Source organism: Cherax quadricarinatus, chromosome 6 (assembly GCF_038502225.1).
Source record: "Cherax quadricarinatus isolate ZL_2023a chromosome 6, ASM3850222v1, whole genome shotgun sequence".
In the NCBI taxonomy this organism is placed as follows: Eukaryota; Metazoa; Arthropoda; class Malacostraca; order Decapoda; family Parastacidae; genus Cherax; species Cherax quadricarinatus.
The window spans coordinates 12,645,280-12,670,454 of record NC_091297.1 but is presented as its reverse complement, the minus strand read 5'-3'; the positions used below and the strand labels follow the sequence as shown (position 1 = coordinate 12,670,454).

At 40.4% G+C, this 25,175-nt stretch overlaps 1 protein-coding gene across 14 annotated transcripts in view; it reads left to right on the top strand.

Moving 5' to 3' along the window:
- Ptpmeg2 (Protein tyrosine phosphatase Meg2) overlaps positions 1–25,175 on the top strand; it is a 775,124-nt gene that overhangs the window by 736,717 nt on the left and 13,232 nt on the right. For all 14 annotated transcript variants that reach the window (XM_070080395.1, XM_070080413.1, XM_070080421.1 and 11 more), the window contains 2 exons: positions 2,798–2,958; positions 4,125–4,354. In XM_070080395.1, the coding sequence (XP_069936496.1) occupies positions 2,798–2,958; positions 4,125–4,354 (391 nt within the window). The remainder of the gene's footprint in view (positions 1–2,797; positions 2,959–4,124; positions 4,355–25,175) is intronic.

Below are 25,175 nucleotides of genomic sequence, written 5' to 3'. Positions count from 1 at the left end.
GATAGATTAACTGTTATACAATATTGTAATAATTGTATAAATAATATCAGCGCATTCATGAACGCATATTAGACCCACCAGCTGATGTGTATTTAGATAAGGCTAAAGAGGTCTTTGTGGCATTTATGGATTTGGAAAAGGGGTATGACAGGGTGGATAGGGGGGCAATGTGGCAGATGTTGCAGGTGTATGGTGTAGGAGGTAGGTTACTGAAAGCAGTGAAGAGTTATTACGAGGATAGTGAGGCTCAAGTTAGAGTATGTAGGAAAGAGGGAAATTATTTCCCAGTAAAAGTAGGCCTTAGACAAGGATGTGTGATGTCACCGTGGTTGTTTAATATATTTATAGATGGGGTTGTAAGAGAAGTAAATGCAAGGGTCTTGGCAAGAGGCGTGGAGTTAAAAGATAAAGAATCACACATAAAGTGGGAGTTGTCACAGTTGCTCTTTGCTGATGACACTGTGCTCTTGGGAGATTCTGAAGAGAAGTTGCAGAGATTGGTGGATGAATTTGGTAGGGTGTGCAAAAGAAGAAAATTAAAAGTGAATACAGGAAAGAGTAAGGTTATGAGGATAAAAAGATTAGGTGATGAAAGATTGGATATCAGATTGGAGGGAGAGAGTATGGAGGAGGTGAATGTATTCAGATATTTGGGAGTGGACGTGTCAGCGGATGGGTCTATGAAAGATGAGGTGAATCATAGATTTGATGAGGGGAAAAGGGTGAGTGGTGCACTTAGGAGTCTGTGGAGACAAAGAACTTTGTCCTTGGAGGCAAAGAGGGGAATGTATGAGAGTATAGTTTTACCAACGCTCTTATATAGGTGTGAAGCATGGGTGATGAATGTTGCAGCGAGGAGAAGGCTGGAGGCAGTGGAGATGTCATGTCTGAGGGCAATGTGTGGTGTGAATATAATGCAGAGAATTCGTAGTTTGGAAGTTAGGAGGAGGTGCGGGATTACCAAAACTGTTGTCCAGAGGGCTGAGGAAGGGTTGTTGAGGTGGTTCGGACATGTAGAGAGAATGGAGCAAAACAGAGTGACTTCAAGAGTGTATCAGTCTGTAGTGGAAGGAAGGCAGGGTAGGGGTCAGCCTAGGAAAGGTTGGAGGGAGGGGGTAAAGGAGGTTTTGTGTGCGAGGGGCTTGGACTTCAAGCAGGCATGCGTGAGCGTGTTTGATAGGAGTAAATGGAGACAAATGGTTTTTAATACTTGACGTGCTGTTGGAGTGTGAGAAAAGTAACATTTATGAAGGGGTTCAGGGAAACCGGCAGGCCGGACTTGAGTCCTGGAGATGGGAAGTACAGTGCCTGCACTCTGAAGGAGGGGTGTTAATGTTGCAGTTTAAAAGCTGTAGTGTAAAGCACCCTTCTGGCAAGACAGTGATGGAGTGAATGATGGTGAAAGTTTTTCTTTTTCGGGCCACCCTGCCTTGGTGGGAATCGGCCAGTGTGATAATAATAATAATAATTATATATTTACACAGAAGAAAAACAGAATCAAATAAATAATACAAACAGGGATCAAATTGTGTATTCAAGATTATATTTTAGGAGTCAGTAAAGTATGAGCATGACAAAAGTAGTTGATGAATTATGGTGGCTGTTTTCCTTAACCCTTTGACTGTTTCGGTCGTATATATACGTCTTGCGCACCACTGTTTCTGACGTATTTATACGCATAAATTCTAGCGACTTCAGATCAAGCAGGAGAAAGCTGGTAGGCCCACATGTGAGAGAATGGGTCTGTGTGGTCAGTGTGCACCACATAAAAAAAATCCTGCAGCACGCACAGCGTAATATGAGAAAAAAAGCGGACCTTTTTTTTTTTTTATTAAAACGCTGACTTTGAGGTATATTTTCTTATAATATTTATCGTTTTCATGGTCTCGGGTGATGAAATGGAAAACATATTACAGAAATAGAGATGATTTTGATTACTTTCACGATGAAAACGACCTTGAAATTGAGCTCAAAGTACCGGAAATGTTCGATTTTTACCAATGTTCAGAAGTAAGCAAATCACACCACACGTCCAATACACTTCAACTGGGGAGTCTAATATTCTTTCACTAGTGCACTGATATTACTTATACCATTTTTACAATAATGCAGTAGTCTGCATAATAGTAAATTTTGTATTTTTTTTTTGTATGAATAAAAAATCAAAATAGAAAGCAATAGTAATATAAGAGGGGCCTAGAGACGTGACTAATGAACAGAGGATGTTATTTTAGTGCCAAGAATGTCTACAGTGTTTATTCTGGACCCTATTTTGAAATTGGCATCTTTTTTAATTTGCGTGAAATTGGCCAAATTGCCAATTTCTGATCACTTTATTGGGTAGTTCAAATCGGTAAATGGGCGGTTTCTTGTACTCGACAGATAGAAAAAATGGAGTTCTAAAGAAATAGCTATGAGTTTGGTCAACTGGAACAATGGAATTGGCCAAAAACAGGGCTCAAAGTTGGCGAAATCGCCGATGCGTATATGTCGCCGAGACCGCTAACTTCACGGGTGCGTAATTCCGTGAGTTTTTGACCAAATTTCGTACTTTTGGTGTCATTACCATTGAGAACAGATTCTCTATCATTTCATAAGAAAAAATAATTTTTTTTTTTCCCAAAAATTTATCGACATAAAATGAGTTTCAGAAAGGGGCCTGTGACAGTCGAAGGGTTAAATAGTAAACTGTCAGTAGCATACCGAGCATATATATGTAAATAAATACATGCGTGCATGCACACAGCCATACACAATATTTTAAGAAATAACACTAAACAATTCTTTCCCTCTACAGGAAAAGATGGAATCAGATAAAAAATCGGTACACAGATGTGCTATGTTTTGACAATTCTCGTGTGGTACTTTCAGCTGAAGATGAAGAGTGTCATACAGACTATATTAATGCCAACTATGTTGATGGTTATAAACAAAAGAATGCCTTCATTTCTACTCAAGGTAATACAGAAATGATGAAGTTGCAGCGGTTATTTGCATGTTCTCAACTCATTTTTTTTGTCTTCTTAATGTAGTAATACTAAGAAGATAAGAGCTATATATATAGACAATTTATGCATATTTTGATACATGGTGAAATGATAGGATTGTCATTAAAAATACTAAAATACTGTATGCTATTTTCAGTACTGTAAAATACAGTTAGAAAACTCAAGTGCAGTACATAATACAGTGGACCCCCGGTTAACGATATTTTTTCACTCCAGAAGTATGTTCAGGTGCCAGTACTGACCGAATTTGTTCCCATAAGGAATATTGTGAAGTAGATTAGTCCATTTCAGACCCCCAAACATACACGTACAAACGCACTTACATAAATACACTTACATAATTTGTCGCATTCGGAGGTGATCGTTATGCGGGGGTCCACTGTATTATACAGAAGATATAAGTACAGTACAGAATATAAGTACAGTATTATAATTGATTAAACAGATTAAATGGATCTGGAAAATCTCTCTTAGTTGAAATCTAGGATCCAAGAGTTCTGGATCTTGGAGTGTAATTGCAAATTTCAGATCCTTTCATTCCAGATCTTGGTTAGGAGGGGTTTTCCTGAACCCTTGAACTGTAGTGTAGGCATGCCTCTGACAAGACAGTGATGGAGTGAGTAATAATGAAAGTGTCTTCTTTTTTGGGTCACCCTGCCCCAGTGGGAAATGGCCAATGTGTTAAAAAAAAAAAAAAAAAAAAACAAGGTGAATCTATACAATCCTCAAAACAGCATGACTCGAGTATGGAACACATTCGTACAGCATAATGATGTTAACGAGAAAAAGTCAGTTGATCAAATGAAAATGCTGGCCCACAGATGGCTCCAACTTCATCCTGTTCCCTACTTGTATGTCTCATAACAATAAAAATGCTTTCAATGCTTTCAAATGAGCTGATGTAGGTAACAGCTCTTAGCTTGCCAATAAAGTTAGGAATCCTTAACCTGTAAATAGCTTGTCAATAAAGCTAGGGATCCTTAACCTTGTCAAACCCTGTGTAAAAAAAAAAAAAAAAAAAAAAAAACAGGAATCACATTTGATGATTTGCACCTTTATATAAAAAATTTAACTCTTTAGATATGTTCAGACATTTTTTTTTTTACTCCTAATAAGGTCCATTACCTGGAACATTTGGCGATTTCTGGCGGATGATCTGGGAGCAACGAGTATGTGTTATTGTCATGACTACTCGGGCAGTAGAAAGAGGAAGGACTAAGTGTGGGCAGTACTGGCCTGCAGAGCAAGATGGAGTAGCATCACACTCTCACTTCACAATTACCAATAAACATGTTTATCATTACCGCGATTATACTGTTAGTACACTCACAATGAGGGATAACGGGGTAAGTACAAATTTCATTTCAGTTTATTCTATTAACTGTTATCTTCTTTGCACATTTCATGAGTATTTTTGGACTTCACAGTTTGATGGTAATTTTATAAATTTTCTGGGAAATAATACTGAATAAAGATAAAAATTTTCAATGTTTAGAATTTATTAAATTGTAAAATGCCTGCACTACTAACACTCAGGCTATTTATTCTCTTTGTGAGGTTGGATAAAGGGTTACTGTATTTAATTATTCACACAATGATTATACAGTATTTGAAGACCAAGCCTCTAATTTTTACTAAAAATTAACAATTTATTAAAGACAAGAATTTCTTACCAGTTTGATAATGGATTAAAAAGTTAATGGTAATGTCCTTTATAACTTTTCTTCATAATATACTTGCCAGTTCGTGTTTGCAGGGGCAAAGTTTTCTCTCCATACTTTGCCTTTTAAGCTATGTTAATAAGGTTTCTAGCTTTCTGGGCCTTATTGTACCTATTCTTCGTGAAGAGAAGCTCCTTGATGCTTGTAAGGGACTCCTGATCCAAGGAACTGGAATTATTCTTCCCTTCCTTGGATTGAATCCAAATTCTTCCCATTCTCCAGGTGTTATATGATCATCACATTTTTAGTGCTTCCCCTTGATTAAAATTAATTGTACCTACTCTTGAATTTTATCCCCATCATTTTCTCTTAACTCGATCCATTTTTCTTGCACTCTTAGATCTAAGAAGTATATCCTAATGTTTGTATAGCTCATTTGTTTCTTGCTGCCTCTTGTCTTGCTTTGTTTCTCAGACTTGTATTTTAACCATTCTATTCCTGCCTTCTCTGGTAATTTGCTTCACCCCCCCCCCTTTTTTTTTTTTCCTACCACAGCAGCCATCTCCTGCCACAGCAGGATAACCCAAACATGAAAACACATTCACCATCTTTCACTCAATCATTCTTTTGCCAGAAGTGTGTTGACATCACAGGTTAGATCACCTTCCATCTGCAGCACCCCACCCCTCCTCCAATGTGCAGGCACTGCCCTTCCCACCTCCTACCTTGCTCACACTCAAACAGCATGTTCATTGAAAAACCAGTTCTCTAACCATACCCCGGCCGGGATTGAACCCGCGGTCAGAGAGTCTCAAAACTCCAGCCCGTCGCGTTAGCCACTAGACCAGCTAGCCACAATAAGATTCGTCATTACAATTTCGTGAGTCATGTTGACGGCAGTGAAGGGACTTGAGCTAGAGTTTGTCATGGCCATGCTAGCTGGAGATTCGTCTGTAAAAACTTGCATTTGTGGTCACAGTGGTGCCTGTGCTAACCTTCCTATGGTGTAGAAATATACCTAGTTTGACGAATCTTATTGTGGCTAGCTGGTCTAGTGGCTAATGCGACGGGCTGGAGTTTTGAGACTCTCTGACCGCGGATTCAATCCCGGCCGGGGTATGGTTTGTTTGCAATCGTGTCATTATGATTTCGTGAGTCAACCAATTCTCTGTTCTCTCCTGTCTAACACACTGACACAAACCTGTTGAATACTCAAGCTCTACCAAGCCTCTTTTACCCCCCCCTCCCTCCAACCATTCCTGGGATGACCTTTACCTCTTCTACCTTCCATCCTATATTTCTACACCTTCTTCATTATCCTGTCCCTATGTGCTTGTCAAAACCACTGCAAGAACCCCTCCTCAGTCCTCTGAATTATGCCCTTGGTGACTCCTCATTGCCTTTTAATTTCTTCACTTAGAATGTAGTAGGTTGGTAGACAGCAACCACCCAGGGAAGTACTACCGTCCTGTCAAGTGAATGTAAAACAAAAGCCTGTAATTGTTTTACATGATGGTAGGATTGCTGGTGTCTTTTGTCTGTCTCATAAATATGCAAGATTACAGGTATGTCTTGCTACTTCTACTTACACTTAGGTCACACTACACATACATGTACACGTTTATTTATACACACTCATCTGAGTTTTCTTTGATTTTATCTTAATAGTTCTTGGTCTTATTACTTTTCCTTTTATATTCATGGGGAAGTGGAATAAGAATCTTTCCTCCGTAAGCCATGCGTGTTGTAAAAGTCAACTAAAATGCCGGGAACAATGGGCTAGTAACCCCTTTTCCTGTAAAGATTACTAAAAAGAATAAGAAGAAGAAAATTGTCAAAGTGGGAAGTCTGAATGTGCGTGGATGTTGTGCAAATGATAAGAAAGAGATGATTGTGTATGTTATGAATGAGAAGAAGCTGGATGTCCTGGCTTTAAGTGAAACGAAGCTGAAGGGGGTGGGAGAGTTTCAATGGAGAGGAATAAATGGGATTAGGTCAGGGGTTTCAAATAGAGTTAGAGCTAAAGAAGGAGTAGCAATAATGTTGAAGGATAAGCTATGGCAGGAAAAGAGGGACTATAAATGTATAAATTCAAGGATATGTGGAGTAAAATAAAGATTGGATGTGAAAAGTGGGTTATAGTAATCGTGTATGCACCTGGAGAAGAAAGAAGTGTAGAGGATAGAGAGAGATTTTGGGAAATGTTGAGTGAATGCGTGGGGAGTTTTGAATCAAGTGTGAGAGTAATGGTGGTTGGGGATTTCAATGCTAAAGTGGGTAAAAATGTTATGGAGGGAGTAGTAGGTAAATTTGGGGTGCCAGGGGTAAATGTATATGGGGAGTCTTTAATTGAGCTATGTGTAGAAAGAGATTTGGTAATAAGTAATACATATTTTATGAAAAAGAGGATAAATAAATATACAAGGTATGATGTAGCACATAATGAAATTAGTTTGTTAGATTATGTATTGGTGGATAAAAGGTTGATGGGTAGGCTCCAGGATGTACATGTTTATAGAGGGGCAACTGATATATCGGATCATTATTTAGTTGTAGCTACAGTTAGAGTAAGAGGTAGATGGGAAAAGAGGAAGGTGGCAACAACAAGTAAGAGGGAGGTGAAAGTGTATAAACTAAGGGAGAAGTTCAGGGGAGATATAAGCGACTGTTGGCAGAAAGGTGGGCTAGTGCAAAGATGAGTAGTGGGGGGGTTGAAGAGGGTTGGAATAGTTTTAAAAATGCAGTATTAGAATGTGGGGCAGAAGTTTGTGGTTATAGGAGGGTGGGGGCAGGTGGAAAGAGGAGTGATTGGTGGAATGATGAAGTAAAGGGTGTGATAAAAGAGAAAAAGTTAGCTTATGAGAGGTTTTTACAAAGCAGAAGTGTTATAAGAAGAGCAGAGTATATGGAGAGTAAAAGAAAGGTGAAGAGAGTGGTGAGAGAGTGCAAAAGGAGAGCAGATGATAGTGGGAGAGGCACTTTCAAGAAATTTCAATGAAAATAAGAAAAATTTTTCGAGTGAGTTAAACAAGTTAAGAAAGCCTAGGGAAAGTATGGATTTGTCAGTTAAAAACAGAGTAGGGGAGTTAGTAGATGGGGAGAGGGAGGTATTAGGTAGATGGCGAGAATATTTTGAGGAACTTTTAAATGTTGAGGAAGAAAGGGAGACGGTAATTTCATGCACTGGTCAGGGAGGTATACCATCTTTTAGGAGTGAAGAAGAGCAGAATATAAGTGTGGGGGAGGTACGTGAGGCATTACGTAGAATGAAAGGGGGTAAAGCAGCTGGAACTGATGGGATCATGACAGAAATGTTAAAAGCTGGGGGGGATATAGTGTTGGAGTGGTTGGTACTTTTGTTTAATAAATGTAAGAAAGAGGGGAAGGTACCTAGGGATTGGCAGAGAGCATGTATAGTCCCTTTATATAAAGGGAAAGGGGACAAAAGAGATTGTAAAAATTATAGAGGAATAAGTTTATTGAGTATACCAGGAAAAGTGTATGGTAGGGTTATAATTGAAAGAATTAGAGATAAGACAGAATGTAGGATTGCAGATGAGCAAGGAGGTTACAGAGTGGGTAGGGGATGTGTAGATCAAGTGTTTACATTGAAGCATATATGTGAACAGTATTTAGATAAAGGTAGGGAAGTTTTTATTGCATTTATGGATTTAGAAAAGGCATACGATAGAGTGGATAGGGGAGCAATGTGGCAGATGTTGCAAGTATATGGAATAGGTGGTAAGTTACTAAATGCTGTAACGAGTTTTTATGAGGATAGTGAGGCTCAGGTTAGGGTGTGTAGAAGAGAGGGAGACTACTTCCCGGTAAAAGTAGGTCTTAGACAGGGATGTGTAATGTCACCATGGTTGTTTAATATATTTATAGGTGGGGTTGTAAAAGAAGTAAATGCTAGGGTGTTCGGGAGAGGGGTGGGATTAAATTATGGGGAATCAAATTCAAAATGGGAATTAACACAGTTACTTTTTGCTGATGATACTGTGCTTATGGGAGATTCTAAAGAAAAATTGCAAAGGTTAGTGGATGAGTTTGGGAATGTGTGTAAAGGTAGAAAGTTGAAAGTGAACATAGAAAAGAGTAAGGTGATGAGGGTATCAAATGATTTAGATAAAGAAAAATTGGATATCAAATTGGGGAGGAGGAGTATGGAAGAAGTGAATGTTTTCAGATACTTGGGAGTTGACGTGTCGGCGGATGGATTTATGAAGGATGAGGTTAATCATAGAATTGATGAGGGAAAAAAGGTGAGTGGTGCATTGAGGTATATGTGGAGTCAAAAAACGTTATCTATGGAGGCAAAGAAGGGAATGTATGAAAGTATAGTAGTACCAACACTCTTATATGGGTGTGAAACTTGGGTGGTAAATGCAGCAGCAAGGAGACGGTTGGAGGCAGTGGAGATGTCCTGTCTAAGGGCAATGTGTGGTGTAAATATTATGCAGAAAATTCGGAGTATGGAAATTAGGAAAAGGTGTGGAGTTAATAAAAGTATTAGTCAGAGGGCAGAAGAGGAGTTGTTGAGGTGGTTTGGTCATTTAGAGAGAATGGATCAAAGTAGAATGACATGGAAAGCATATAAATCTATAGGGGAAGGTAGGCGAGGTAGGGGGCGTCCTCGAAAGGGAGAGAGGGGGTAAAGGAGGTTTTGTGGGCAAGGGGGTTGGACTTCCAGCAAGCATGCGTGAGCGCGTTAGATAGGAGTGAATGGAGACGAATGGTACTTGGGACCTGACGATCTGTTGGAGTGTGAGCAGGGTAATATTTAGTGAAGGGATTCAGGGAAACCGGTTATTTTCATATAGTCGGACTTGAGTCCTGGAAATGGGAAGTACAATGCCTGCACTTTAAAGGAGGGGTTTGGGATATTGGCAGTTTGGGGGATATGTTGTGTATCTTTATACGTATATGCTTCTAAACTGTTGTATTCTGAGCACCTGTGCAAAAACAGTGATTATGTGTGAGTGAGGTGAAAGTGTTGAATGATGATGAAAGCATTTTCTTTTTGGGGATTTTCATTCTTTTTTGGGTCACCCTGCCTCGGTGGGAGACGGCCGACTTGTTGGAAAAAAAAAAAAATTAGAATTCTCTGCATGATATTTACAGCACACATTGCTCTCAAGCATGACATTTCCACTGCCTTATTTTTATCCTAGCTCTTCTCTCTTCTAAGGCCAGGTGTATAGAACATCAGTCTTACACCATGCTGCATTCCTCTTAGCTCTGTAACTATTCTGGTTTTAAATTTTTTAATGTTTTTTAAATTTTTACATGTATTAGAATAGGTGGAGTTTTCATGGTGGAGTGATGTAAGCTATGATGGTTGTGAAATAAATTATGCATAATGTCTTTAAAGATTCCTAGGTAGTAGGTTGGTAGACAGCAGCTGCCCAGGGAGGTACTACTGTCCTGCCAAGTGAGTGTAAAATAGAAGCCTGTACTTGTTTTACATGATGGTAGGATTGCTGGTGTCCTTTGTCTCATAAACATGCAAGGTTTCAGGTACATGTTGCTACTTCTACTTACACTTACGTCACACCGCACATACATGTACAAGTATATACGTATATACACATACCCCTCTGGGTTTTCTTCTATTTTCTTGCTAGTTCTTGTTTATTTCTGCTTATCTCCATGGGGAAGTGGAACTGAATTCTGCCTCTGTACACCATGCTTGTCGTAAGAGGTGACTGAAATGCTGGGTGCAAGGGGCTAGTAACCCTTCCTGTATATATTAATAAATTTAAAAGAAGCTTTCTGTTTTCCTTTTGGGCCATCCTGCCTCGGTGGGATATGGTCGGTTTGTTGAAACAAGAGCTTGAAAGATTCTTTCCTTAGTTTTCTAAGGGATATTCTGATGTTTGTTAGTCTCACATGTGCCAAAAAAGTTATATTATTAATGTGCACCTTAGGTGGTATACTAGTTTGATATTTATCCTAGATCATTTTCTTTCTCTGATACTTTTTAGATTGTCGCCTCCTTGGCTATATTCTGTCTGTGGTCATCTCTCTCCTTTCCTGATCTGCATGACTTTGCAACTCTATTGGGTTTATAAGACAGGTTTTCTTATCACTGAATCTGGTCTGGTTTTCTCTTAAGAAATCCTTTGTCTTGCCATTAGCCTAACTTATCCTTAACTACTATCTCATCTGTAGTTCCATGTTACTGACACCAGGGTTGCTTACATAGATCTGTGTTTTGAGCTCAGGTCCCTCAGATGAATTCTGAGTGGTAAATTTTGGCCTAGACATAAGAGAATGGGTCTTTGTGGTGAGTGCACAGTATAAAAAAATTTGCCCCACATGGTGCATGATGGAAAAAGCAAAACTCTGACCTTGTGTATGGTTTGACCCTCTGAGTGGCTGTCATGTAGGTCTACGTTTTTGATGCCATGGTCACATTTATATATCTAGTTTTGAGCACAGCTCCCTCAGATGAGCTGTGAGTGATAAATTTTGGCCTAGATATGAGAAAATGGGTTTGTGCATTGAGTGTGCACAGTATAAAAAAAATCCTTCTAACATAGTTTTTATGATTTTATCGAGTTTCAGCAGCTTTGACTTTCATGAAATTCGGCTTTCGGCAAGTTTTTTTGGGCAAAATTTGGCCTCGAGTTTCGTGATTAGACTCATGATTCGGCGACCGTCCGGTACCCATCCGCCCGTCACCGCGCACGCCAAGCCAGTCTCCCATGCCATTCACGCTAAGTGTGCCATTGTTTACCAACACATGACCATCACCCCGCGACTTCATATGTAATAATCCATTGTTTTTTGTGATTGCAACTGCTAAATAAGTCACCATGGACCCAAGGAAAGCTAGTACAAGCCCTTTGGTAAAGAAAGTGAGGAACACGATCGAATTCAAGAAGGAAATCATTGAAAAATATGAGAGTAGAGTGCGTGTTACAGAGCTTGCCAGGATGTATGGCAAACCCCATTCAGCCATCACTTCGATCGTGGCGAAAGGAAAGGAAATGAAGTGTGCTGTTGTTGCAAAAGGGGTGGATTTTGGGATTTTGAAGGATTTTTGGCTGACCCTAAGGAGCCTATGCCAGTTGTGGAAGCTATTGTGGCATTGGGGATGTCCCTGGGGTTGGAGGTGAGTGGTGAGGATGTGGAAGAGTTGGTGGAGGACCACAGGGAAGAGCTAACCACTGAAGAGCTGCAAGAGCTTCATCTGCAACAGCAGCAGATCACAGCTCAGGAAACTGCTGCAGAGGAGTAGGAAGAGAGATGGAGGAAGGTGCCTTCTTCAAAGATTAAGGACATTTGTGCAAAGTGGACTGAAGTGCAAACATTTATGGATGAACTTCACCCTAACAAAGCTGTTGCAGGCCATATTGGCAACATGTACAATGACAGTGTTGTGTCCCACTTCATATAAATCTTAAAGAAACGCCAGAAACAGAGCTCTCTGGACAGATATTTTGTACGACAGGGGTCAAGTGGCTCTCAAGTTGTTCCCAGTGCCAGTGTCTTGAAAAAACAAAGAAGGGAAGTAACCCCAGATAAGGACTTCATACCTGAAGTCCTAATGCAAGGAGATTCTCCTTCCAAACAATAGTGTACCCCTTCCTCCTATCCCCTCCTCCCATCTTCCATCCACCCAGAAGTCTTCAGTAAAGGTAAGTGTAATGTTATTATTATTTTTTTAAATGCATGTACTTGATTTCTGATTGTTTTCAGTATGTAAATCTTTATTTAATTTGAAAAAAATATTTTAATATTTTTGGGTGTTTGGAACAGATTAATTTTATCTCCATTATTTCTTATGGGGAAAATGGTTTCGAGTTTTGCGAATTTCGACTTTCAGCGGGCTCTCTGGAACGGATTAATCACGAAACTCGGGGGTCCACTGTATTTGATTTTTGACAGTTTTCCTGAGGAAGGTAAGGCTTTCCCTACAGCCCCCAGTCTGTTTAATGGGGTTTTAACAGGTTTGATTATATTATTGGTGATATTTGATTATCCGAGAAATGGGGTAAATCTTTGGTTTTGTTTGTGTGATGAATCCAAAATGTATATTATCATCCTACCTCAGTGGGAGACAGCCAATGTCTTAAAAAACAAAAGAAAAAAAATCAAAATGGAGGGCAAGTATAATTAAGAGGTCTGAGGATGTGATTAATGAACATATGAAATTTTCCTTTAGTGCCTAGAATATCTACAGTGTTTATTTTGTATTCTATTTTTAAATTGGAACTTTTTAAATTTTGTGTAAAATTAGCGAAATTTCTGACTAGTTCTGTGCACTTCAGTTGAATTGAGCAATGAAATTGGCTTAAAATAGAACTCAAAGTGGACGAAATTGCAAATGCATAAATTTTGCCCTGATCGCTAAATTTGCAACTGCATAATTCTGTAAGTTTCCCATCAAATTTAGTATTTGTGGTTTCATTATCTTCAGAAATAGATTCTCTAACATTTAGAGCACTTTTAACCCTTAAACTGTCCAAACGTAGATCTACGTTTTTTTCAACTTTTGAAAGTATGTAAAAAAAATGTAGACCTCCTCTTTTTTTTTTTTTTTTTTTTTTTACATTTGAAAACATGTAAAAAAACTTAGATCTACATTTTTTTTTTATATTTGAAAATATATAAAAAAAAACATAGATCTACTTTTGGAGCACTACGCATGTCAACGTAGATCTGTTTGGACAGTTTAAGGGTTAATTTCAGGGCTTCTGACAATGGAGGGGTTAAGGAGCTCTCACTTGTGAGAAAAATGCTTCACCTCTTTTCTAGAAAGAAGTGCAGTCTTTCCTAAAGTGTTTGCCTGGCTTAATAACCCAACTATACCTGTTTTGCCTAAATAGTACGTATATTTTCCCATTTGTCAAAAAGAAAAAAAGATAAGAAATCGATTTGAATGTTTCCTGTTGTTCCACCCACCACTTGCAGTGCTGTGGTAGCTCCCACATCACCTGAAGGAAATTAGATTACTTATATAATAGAAGTAATACTGGAGGCTGCCTGCAGATGTTGGGGAGATGGCTGAAAGTGTACCAATCCAGGGGTCTTTCTAGTTCACCTGCCTTCATGGTGCTCTCAGACTAAAGGGTGGTTTTGCAGATTTGTTCTGCTTTTATTGAAGATGTTTTGATTGTTGGATCTTGATCACTTGAGATATATAAAGAGTATGAGAGGAAATAGGCTATGTATACAGTATATATATGTATATATCAATAACAACACTAGCCAAGGAGTTGAACCCATGCTGCTTTTGGCCTGCCTCATAGTGGGCGAAAACTCATGATGCCTTAATCCACGGGACCACACAATCCTTGAGAGTAGCGCATCCAGCGGAACTGTATGTTGTACTCGCTACCCAAGGATATACGTTAGTGTGGATGACTCTAGGCTAATTTCATTCTACTCCCTGTTTGGTGTACTAATACAACGAGCAGTATTTTATATTATTGTACCCACGAACAAGTGGTATTGATTATTAACAGCACTTCAAACCATACCCCTGGCCGGGATTGAACCCGCGGTCATAGAGTCTCAAAACTCCAGCCCGTCGCGTTAACCACTAGACCAGCTAGCCACAATAAGATTCATCCAACTAGGTATATTTCTACACCATAGGAAGGTTAGCACAGGTACCACTGTGACCACAAATGCAAGTTTTTACAGACGAATCTCCAGCTAGCGTGGCCGTGACGAACTCTAGCTCAAGTCCCTTCACTGCTGTCAACATGACTCTAGCTGGTCTAGTGGCTAACGCGACGGGCTGGAGTTTTGAGACTCTATGACCGCGGGTTCAATCCCGGCCGGGGGTATGGTTTGTTTGCAATCGTGTCATTACGATTTCTTGAGTCATGTTGACGGCAGTGAAGGGACTTGAGCTAGAGTTCGTCACGGCCACGCTAGCTGGAGATTCGTCTGTAAAAACTTGCATTTGTGGTCACAGTGGTACCTGTGCTAACCTTCCTATGGTGTAGAAATATACCTAGTTGGATGAATCTTATTGTGGCTAGCTGGTCTAGTGGCTAACGCGACGGGCTGGAGTTTTGAGACTATGACCGCGGGTTCAATCCCGGCTGGGGGTATGGTTTGTTTGCAATCGTGTCATTACGATTTCTTGAGTCAGTAACAGCACTTCGACAAGCCAAGGAGTCAAACCCATGCTGCTTTGGCCTGCCTCATGGTTTTCACCCACCATGAGGCAGGCCAAAGCAGCCTGGGTTCGACTCCTTGGCTAGTCGCAATGTTGTTATTGATCAATACCACTTGCTCATGGGTACAATAATACAGTGGACCCCCGGTATTCGATATTAATCCGTTCCTGAGAGCTCATCGAATACCGATAATATCGAAAACCAAATCAATTTTCCTCATGAGAAATAATGGAAATCAAATTAATCCGTGCAAGACACCCAAAAGTATGAAAAAAAAAAATTTTACTACATGAAATATTAAGTTTAATGCAATAGAATAATTACAATAACAATAAAATAATTGACACTTACCTTTAATGAAGATCTGGTGATGATTGATGGGATGGGAGGAGGGGAGAGGTGTTAGTGTTTAGAAGGGGAATCTCCTTCCATTAGGACTTGAGGTAGCAAGTGCTTTTCCGGGGTTACTTCCCTTCTTTTAATGCCACTAGGACCAGCTTGAGAGTCACTGGATTTCTATCGCACAACATATCTGTCCATAGTGGCCTGTACCTCCCGTTCCTTTATGACATTCCTAAAGTGTTTCACAACATTGTTAGTGTAATAGTCACCAGCACGGCTTGCAATAGCTGTGTTAGGGTGATTGTCATCAAAAAAGGTTTGCACTTTAAGCCACATTGCACACATTTCCTTAATCTTAGAAGTAGGCAACTTCTTCAATTTCTCTATCCCCTCCTCCGAAGCAGTTTCCTCAGGTCTGCCCTCTTGCTGTTCAAGATGATCTAGCAGCTCATCAGTGGTTAGTTCTTCACTGTCCTCCTCCACCAACTCTTCCACATCCTCCCTACTAACCTCCAACCCCAAGGACTTCCACAATGCCACAATGGATTCCTCAACTGGCATAGGATTCTCAGGGTTAGCCTCAAATCCTTCAAAATCCCTTTTGTCTACACATTCTGGCCACAGTTTTTTCCAAGCAGAGTTCAAGGTCCTCTTAGTCACTTCCTCCCAAGCCGTACCTATCAGGTTTATACAACCTAGGATATTAAAGTGATCCTTCCAAAACTCTTTTAGAGTCAGTTGAGTTTCTGTGGTCACTATAAAGCACTTTTGAAACATAGCTTTTGTGTACAGTTTCTTGAAGTTGGAAATGACCTGCTGGTCCATGGGCTGCAGGAGAGGAGTGGTATTAGGAGGCAAAAACTTGACCTTAATGAAGCTCATGTCCCCAGAAAGTCTCTCTGCCAAGTCTGTAGGATGACCAGGGGCATTGTCTAATACCAGGAGGCACTTAAGGTCTAATTTCTTTTCAGTTAGGTAATTTTTCACAGTGGGGGCAAATGCATGGTGTAACCAGTCATAGAAAAAGTCCCTAGTGACCCATGCCTTACTGTTTGCCCTCCACAGCACACACAAATTAGCCTTGAGGACATTGTTTTTCCTGAACACTCTGGGAGTTTCAGAGTGATACACCAATAAAGGCTTCACATTGCAATCACCACTAGCATTGGCACACATGAGAAGAGTAAGCCTGTCTTTCATAGGCTTATATCCTGGGAGTGCCTTTTCCTCCTGAGTAATGTAGGTCCTGCTTGGCATTTTCTTCCAAAACAGGCCTGTTTTGTCGCAATTAAACACTTGTTTAGGTTTCAGTCCTTCACTGTCTATGTAATCCTTGAATTCCTTCACATATTTTTCAGCTGCTTTTTGGTCCGAACTGGCAGCCTCACCATGCCTAATCACACTATGTATGCCACTACGATTCTTAAATCTTTCAAACCAACCTTTGCTGGTCTTAAATTCACTCACATCACCACTAGTTGCAGGCAATTTCCTTACCAAATCGTCATGCAACTGCCTAGCCTTTTCACAAATGATCGCTTGAGAGATGCTGTCTTCTGCTATCTGTTTTTCATTTATCCACACCAATAACAATCTCTCAGCATTTTCTAACACTTGCGGTCGCTGTTTCATAATCACAGTTGCACCTTTTGCAAGAACAGCTTCCTTGATTGCCGTTTTCCTGGTCACTATAGTAGAGATGGTTGATTGGGGTTTATTATACAACCTAACCAGCTCCGACACACGCACTCCACTTTCATACTTTGCAATTATCTCTTTCTTCATTTCATAAGTCATTAGCAACTTTTTTCTCAAAAGGTTGGCACTAGAAGCTTTTTTGGGGCCCATGGTGATTTATTTTGCAGAAACAAGCACCAAACACAGCGATAATATGGATAATATGGAATGTACCGAATGTATCCTTAGATGCGCGCACACTGGCTGGCTTGTAAACACTGGCACACACGGGGCAGTTCAGGCCACACGTGGACACGTCTCATACGAATTGTATCGAATACCGGGTTTTCAATCGAATACCGAGGAAAATTTTTTGCGATATAATGCATCGAATACTGGATTTATCGAATACTGATGCCATCGAATACCGGGGGTCCACTGTATATGTATATATATAGGGGTAGGTGGTGGTTATACTACTGCTACCACCACTTTTTTTTTTTTTTGAACCCTTAAACGGTCCAAACGTATATATACGTTCACTCGCGCAGCACCCCAAATATTTAAAAAAAAAAAAAAGAAAAAAAAATTTTTATTGAAAAAAAGAACACATTTTTTGACATATTTTAGAATAAAAAAAATTAGGGTCAGTACTTACTGAGATATGAGGCTGAGAAGTTGGCACTGGATGCTCATGTGACACCAACATCAAGTCCTGCTGCTTGCAGAAGTGTTGCCGATATACCTTTTTTTTTCTATTTTTCATATTATTTTATGTAATTTTTATGTTCTGATAATTACAATTTGTAGTAGTTCTTGTCATTTTTTAACCAATCTTTGTTCTGACACTAGTATTAGGTACTGAAATTGTACTCAAATTGTCACAAACACACTGACAGGTGGACATTTACACCTGCCTTAGCCATTTACTATTGTCTTGGAATATATACAAAGTATTTACATGTCCCAGCAATGTTTTGGATATGTAGAAGTATATAATGACAATGAGGAGGAGGAGGAGAAGGAGAAGGAGGAGGAGGAGGAAGAAGACAAAGAGGAGGAGGAGGAGAAGGAAGAGGAGGAGGAGGAGAAGAATAATACTAGGTAATAATAAGTTCCCTTGAAGCATGAAAAACAAAGTCCACCCCTGACAGTGACATGATAAGATGAGATAACTGATAAGAGCTGACTTTTGATGAGGATACACGAGGGTGGAGGAGGGTGCAGCTGATAAGAAAAGAATAGAGGTGATATTTGATGAGCATCGCCCTCACTTTGTTTTCGCTGGCACACAAACATGTCTGTCTATTTGTCTGTCTGTCAAGCTCCCTGTCTGTCTATCCATCTAGCTCTCTGTCTCAGAGAGAGTCACAAGACTGTGTCCTCATCACGTTTACTCACATCTTCAAGCAGAGTATAGCACTGTGTCTGGATTTTTTGGGGTTATCCTAGGTAATTTACACTATGTATACTTGTATTTATGTGTACCTGTGAGACAGAGATAGACAGATTGAAAGAGATAGAGACAGACAAAGACAGATAGAGACAGAGACAGAGATAGAGATAGACAGAGGTAGGCAGACAGACAGAGATAGAGATAGACAGAGGTAGGCAGACAGAGACAGACAGACAGAGATAGACAGACCCTAAACTTGGGGTTAACATCACTTTCCCCTTAAAAGAGGAGTGTTAATATGACATTGCATCAGTGAATCCTTGGTGCTTGCAGCACTGTTTGCTCTAGCTGGCACTCCCACAAGGTACTAAGTGGTCCCTTATTTTTTATACCGCACACACTGAGTGTTAGGACCCATTCTGTGCTGACAAGGCATCTCAGGCCAATCGTGCCAAATTTGAAAGCAGGAAAAATAAAACGTATATATACGTTTGGGGCGCTACGCGTAAGAACGTATACATGTATATACGTTTGGACCGTTTAAGGGTTAACAAGTCGGCCGTCTCCCACCGAGGTAGGGTGACCCAAAAAGAAAATACTTTCATCATCATTCAACACTTTCACCTTACTCACATATAATCACTGTTTTTGCAGAGGTGCTCAGAATACAACAGTTTAGAAGCATGTACGTAAAAAGATACACAACATATCCCTCCAAACTGCCAATATCCCAAAACCCTCCTTTAAAGTGTAGGCATTGTACTTCCCATTTCCAGGACTCAAGTCCGGCTATATAAAATAACTAGTTTTCCTGAATCCCTTCACTAAATATTACCCTGCTCACACTCCAACAGCTCGTCAGTTCCTGAATACCATTCATCTCCATTCACTTCTAACACGCTCACGCACGCTTGCTGGAAGTCCAAGCCCCTCGCCCACAAAACTTTTACCCCCCCTCCCTCCAACCTTTTCGAGGATGACCCCTACCCCGCTTTCCTTCCCCTACAGATTTATACGCTCTCCATGTCATTCTACTTTTAGCCATTCTAAATGACCAAACCACCTCAACAACCCCTCTTCAGCCCTCTGACTAATACTTTTATTAACTCCACACCTTCTCCTAATTTCCACACTCCGAATTTTCTGCATAATATCTACACCACACATTGCCCTTAGACAGGACATCTCCACTGTCTTCAACTGCCTCCTCGTTGCAGCATTTACAATCCAAGCTTCACACCCATATAAGAGTGTTGGTACTACTATACTTTCATACATTCCCATCTTTGCCTCCATAGATAACCTTTTTTTCCTCCACATATACAGTGGAACCTCTACTTATGAGTGCATCCACGTTCGAGTTTTTCCAGATACGAGCAGCTGCTCAGTCGTGTTTTTGCTTCCAGACACGAGCAAAATTTCCAGATGCGTGCGGGCCTCAAGGGAGATTAATTGACACTGGTGAGGGGGCTCTTGTTCTTGATCTAGGGAATTGGATGTCTTTTGTTTGTTGGATCATCTTATTGAAACTTGGGCAGTGTATGATGAAAAGATGCTTCTTAACGTACACCAAAAATGAAAGAAATCGGACCATAAATAACGGAGTTCACTTCTCAGCCATTAGCCTCTCCTTAGCGGTATATTTTCGTATGGTTTTTATAGTTGTATTCTCGTTTTATTTGGTCTCATGTGATAGAATGGAAGATATACTACAAAAATAAATATGATTTTAATTGGTTTCACAATGAAAAGTACCTTGAAATTGAGCTCAAAATGGCAGAAATGTTTGATTCTTTGGCAACATCAGTGGTAGACATCATGAAGCAGCAGTGGCAGACAACATGAAGCAGCAGTGGCAGACAACATGAAGCAGCAGTGGCAGACAACATGAAGCAGCAGTGGCAGACATCATGAAGCAGCAGTGGCAGACAACATGAAGCAGCAGTGGCAGACAACATGAAGCAGCAGTGGCAGACATCATGAGGTAGCAGTGGCAGACAACATGAAGCAGCAGTGGCAGACATCATGAGGCAGCAGTGACAGACAACATGAAGCAGCAGTGGCAGACAACATGAAGCAGCAGTGGCAGACATCATGAAGCAGCAGTGGCAGACAACATGAAGCAGCAGTGGCAGACAACATGAAGCAGCAGTGGCAGACATCATGAGGTAGCAGTGGCAGACAACATGAAGCAGCAGTGGCAGACAACATGAGGTAGCAGTGGCAGACAACATGAAGCAGCAGTGGCAGACATCATGAGGTAGCAGTGGCAGACAACATGAAGCAGCAGTGGCAGACATCATGAGGCAGCAGTGACAGACAACATGAAGCAGCAGTGGCAGACAACATGAAGCAGCAGTGGCAGACATCATGAAGCAGCAGTGGCAGACAACATGAAGCAGCAGTGGCAGACAACATGAAGCAGCAGTGGCAGACATCATGAGGTAGCAGTGGCAGACAACATGAAGCAGCAGTGGCAGACAACATGAGGTAGCAGTGGCAGACAACATGAAGCAGCAGTGGCAGACATCATGAGGTAGCAGTGGCAGACAACATGAAGCAGCAGTGGCAGACAACATGAAGCAGCAGTGGCAGACATCATGAGGTAGCAGTGGCAGACAACATGAAGCAGCAGTGGCAGACAACATGAAGCAGCAGTGGCAGACATCATGAGGTAGCAGTGGCAGACAACATGAAGCAGCAGTGGCAGACAACATGAAGCAGCAGTGGCAGACAACATGAAGCAGCAGTGGCAGACATCATGAGGTAGCAGTGGCAGACAACATGAAGCAGCAGTGGCAGACATCATGAGGTAGCAGTGGCAGACAACATGAAGCAGCAGTGGCAGACATCATGAGGTAGCAGTGGCAGACAACATGAAGCAGCAGTGGCAGACATCATGAGGTAGCAGTGGCAGACAACATGAAGCAGCAGTGGCAGACATCATGAGGTAGCAGTGGCAGACAACATGAAGCAGCAGTGGCAGACATCATGAGGTAGCAGTGGCAGACAACATGAAGCAGCAGTGGCAGACATCATGAGGCAGCAGTGGCAGACAACATGAAGCAGCAGTGGCAAAGTGTAACATTAAGAGTGTAACAATTAAGTGTAGCATTAAGAGTATAGCAATTAAGTGAAGCATTAAGAGTGTAGCACTTATAAGTCACTCTGACTTTTTTGGGTTGTCCTAGGTTCTCTACACATGTAGTCAGGAGCAGGAATGGCCGCTGTGGTGGCCCTATAAACCTCAACAACAATGGCTGCTGCCACCACCACTAGCCACATACCTAATGACATGTATTTTATTCATTCTAGTGTATATATCATGTTTCTGTGTTATTAATATTGTTTATTATGTCACATTACATGAATTGTGATAGATAAATAAGCTGTAGAGTTGATATTAGGGAAATTATTAAAGTATTTTCTCGTGCCTGGAATTCCACTGGAACGAATTAATTCCATTTCAATTAATTTAAATGAGGAAAATTGACTGCAAACGAGCAAATCCAGTTGCAAGCAAGGTCATGGAACAGATTAAACTCGTAAGTAGAGGTTCCACTGTACCTCAATGCACCACTCACCTTTTTTCCTTCATCAATTCTGTGATTAACCTCATCCTTCATAAATCCATCTGCTGACACGTCAACTCCCAAATATCTGAAAACATTCACTCCTTCCATACTCCTCCTCCCCAGTTTGATATCCAATTTTTCTTTATCTAAATCATTTGGTACCCTCATCACCTTACTCTTTTTTATGTTCACTTTCAACTTTCTACCTTTACACACACTCCCAAATTCATCCACTAACCTTTGCAATTTTTCTTTAGAATCTCCCAAAAGCACAGTATCATCAGCACTACTATCATTAAATATTACTACTGCCAGTTACTACTACTACTATGTTATTACAACTACTATTCCTAGTACTACTACTGCTAGCAGTTACTGCTACTAATCAGTTATTACTTCTACTATTACTACTTCTGTTATCTCCTGCCCCTATCAGCTCTTACACTCACCTAATTGTGGCTGCAGGGGTTGAGTCATAGCTCCTGGCCCTGCCTCTTCATTTGTCGCTATTAGGTCACTCCCTCCCTGCTCCGTGAACTTTGTCATACCTCTTAAATCCATGCATGGATCCTGCCTCCACCACCTCCCTTTCCAGACTATTCCACTTCCTGACAACTCTGTGACTGAAGAAATATTTCCTAACATCCCTGTGACTCATTTGAGTCTTCAACTTCCAATTGTGGCCCCTTGTTGGTGTGTTCCTTCTCTGGGATATCCTATCCCTGTCCTCCTTATCAATTCCTCTCAGTATTTTATATGTTGTTATCATGCCCTCCCCCTGTCCTACAGTGTCATCAGGTCTATTTCCCTTAACCTCTCCTCGTAGTACATGCCCCTTAACCCTTTGAGGGTTTCGGCCGTACTAGTACGGCTTACGACCCAGGATTTTTGATGTACTAGTACGCCTAAATTCTAGCACCCTCAAGTCTAGTGGGAGAAAGCTGGTAGGCCTACATATGAAAGAATGGGTCTATGTGGTCAGTGTGCACAGTATAAAAAAAATCCTGCAGCACAGTGCATAATGAGAAAAAAAAAACTGACAGTTTTTTTGGAGCAAAACAGCAACTTTGCACTGTATTTTCATATGGTATTTATTGTTGTATTCTACTTTTCTTGGTCTCATTTTATAGAATGGAAGACATATTACAGAAATTGAGATGATTTTGACTGGATTTACAATGAAAAGTACCTTGAAATTGAGCTCAAAGTAGCAGAAATGTTCGATTTTTACCAAAGTTCAAAAGTAAACAAATCATGCCAAGCGTCCAATACACATCAATTGGTGAGTCTAATATTCTTTCGCAAGTGCGCCAATATTATTTATACCATTTTTTACACTAATGCAGTAGTCTGCATAACAGTAAATCTTCTATTTTTTGTGAGAATAAAAATTCAAAGTGGAAAGCAAAAGAATGTAAGAGGGGCCTTGAGACGTGACTAATGAAGAGGAAATGTCATTTTAGTGCCAGGAATGTCTTTCTTGTTTATTGTGGACCCTATTCGGAAATTGGCATCTTTTGAAATTTGTGTGAAATTGGCAAAATTGCTAAATTCTGACAACTGTACTGGATAGTTGAAACTGGTAAATGGGTGGTTTCTTGCACTCATTCGATAGGAAAAATGGAGTTCTAGCAAAATATTCATGTTTTTTGTCGACTAGTACAGTGGAATTGGCCGAAAATGGGGCTCAAAGTGGGCAAAATTGTCGATGCGTAAACATCGCCGAGACCGCTAACTTCGCGAGAGCATACGTAATTCCGTAAGTTTTCCATCAAATTTCACACTTTTGGTCTCATTATGATCGGAAAAAGATTATCTTTTCATAAGAATTTTTTTTTTTTTTTTTTAATTTGGCAGACCCTGAGAACGAGTCTCGGAGAGGGCCTGTCGACCCTCAGAGGGTTAACTCCGGGACTAGTCTCATTGCAAACCTTTGCACTTTCTCTAATTTCCCAATGTGTTTGGCCAGGAGTGGGTTTCAAACTGGTGCTGCACACTCCAATATGGGCCTGATGCACATGGTGTCCAGAGTCACGAACGACTCCTTACTTAGATGTTGGAATGCTATTCTTAGGTTTGCTAGTCATGTACTTGAAGTGAACAGTGTCCAAGAACCAAAACTTTTTTAATATTAGTTGAACAGACAAGCCGGGTTCTACGAGTAGTGATCATGCAAGCCACCAGAGAAGCCTGGCCCATTTGCTTTCTTACAAATTCTGGGGAAGCTGTCCCCATGGTGGTTCTCTAGGGTGGATACAGTGGTGATTCTTAAGAAAGGCAATACTGATTCTTGCATAGGCAATGACATTTTCGTTTCATAAGGAAGGCTGATGATGATTGTAACCTTCATGCTAATTCAGGAAATACAGACACATGTGCAACACCTGACTACCTATGGGAGAGAGACTCCCTACACAATAGACTGTTTTTAACCTAATGCAAGGAGATGATGGAGATGTAGAATTGGGAGGATATGATTGAGGTGTATAAATGGAAAACAGGATGAGTGGAACAAACTCCCGAGTACTGTCATAGAAGCCAAGACATTGTGTAGTTTTAAAAATAGGTTGGATAAATACATGAGTGGGTGTGAGTTGGACCTGACTAGCTTGTGCTGTTAGGTCGGATGCCTCTTAAAGCTTTCAGGGTCGACAGGCCCTCTCCGAGACTTGTTCTCAGGGTCGGCCAAATTTCAAAAAAAAAAAAAAAAAAAAAAAAATCTTATGAATAGATAGATAATCTTTTCCCGATCATAATGACACCAAAAGTATGAAATTTGATGGAAAACTTAGGGAATTATGCTCTCGCGAAGTTAACGGTCTCGACGATGTTTACGCATTGGCAATTTTGCCCACTTTGAGGCCTATTTTCGGCCAATTCCTGTGTACTAGTTGACAAAAATCATAACTATTTCTCTAGAACTCCATTTTTTCTATTGAATGAGTACAAGAAACCACCCATTTACTGATTTCAACTATCCAATACAGTGGTCAGAATTTAGCAATTTTGCCAATCTCACACAAATTTCAAAAGATGCCAATTTCCAAATAGGGTCCAGAATGAACAAGAAAGACATTCCTGGCACTAAAATAACATTTCCTCTGTTCGTTAGTCACATCCCCAGGCCCCTCTTATATTTCTTTGGCTGTCCACTTTCAGTTTTTATTCTTACAAAAAATAGATTTACTGTTATGCAGACTACTGCATTAGTGTAGAAATGGTATAAATAATATCAGCGCACTTGTGAAAGAATATTAGACTCACCAGTTGATGTGTATTGGACGCTTGGCATGATTTGTTTACTTTTGAACTTTGGTAAAAATCGAACATTTCTGCTACTTTGAGCTCAATTTCAAGGTACTTTTCATTGTAAA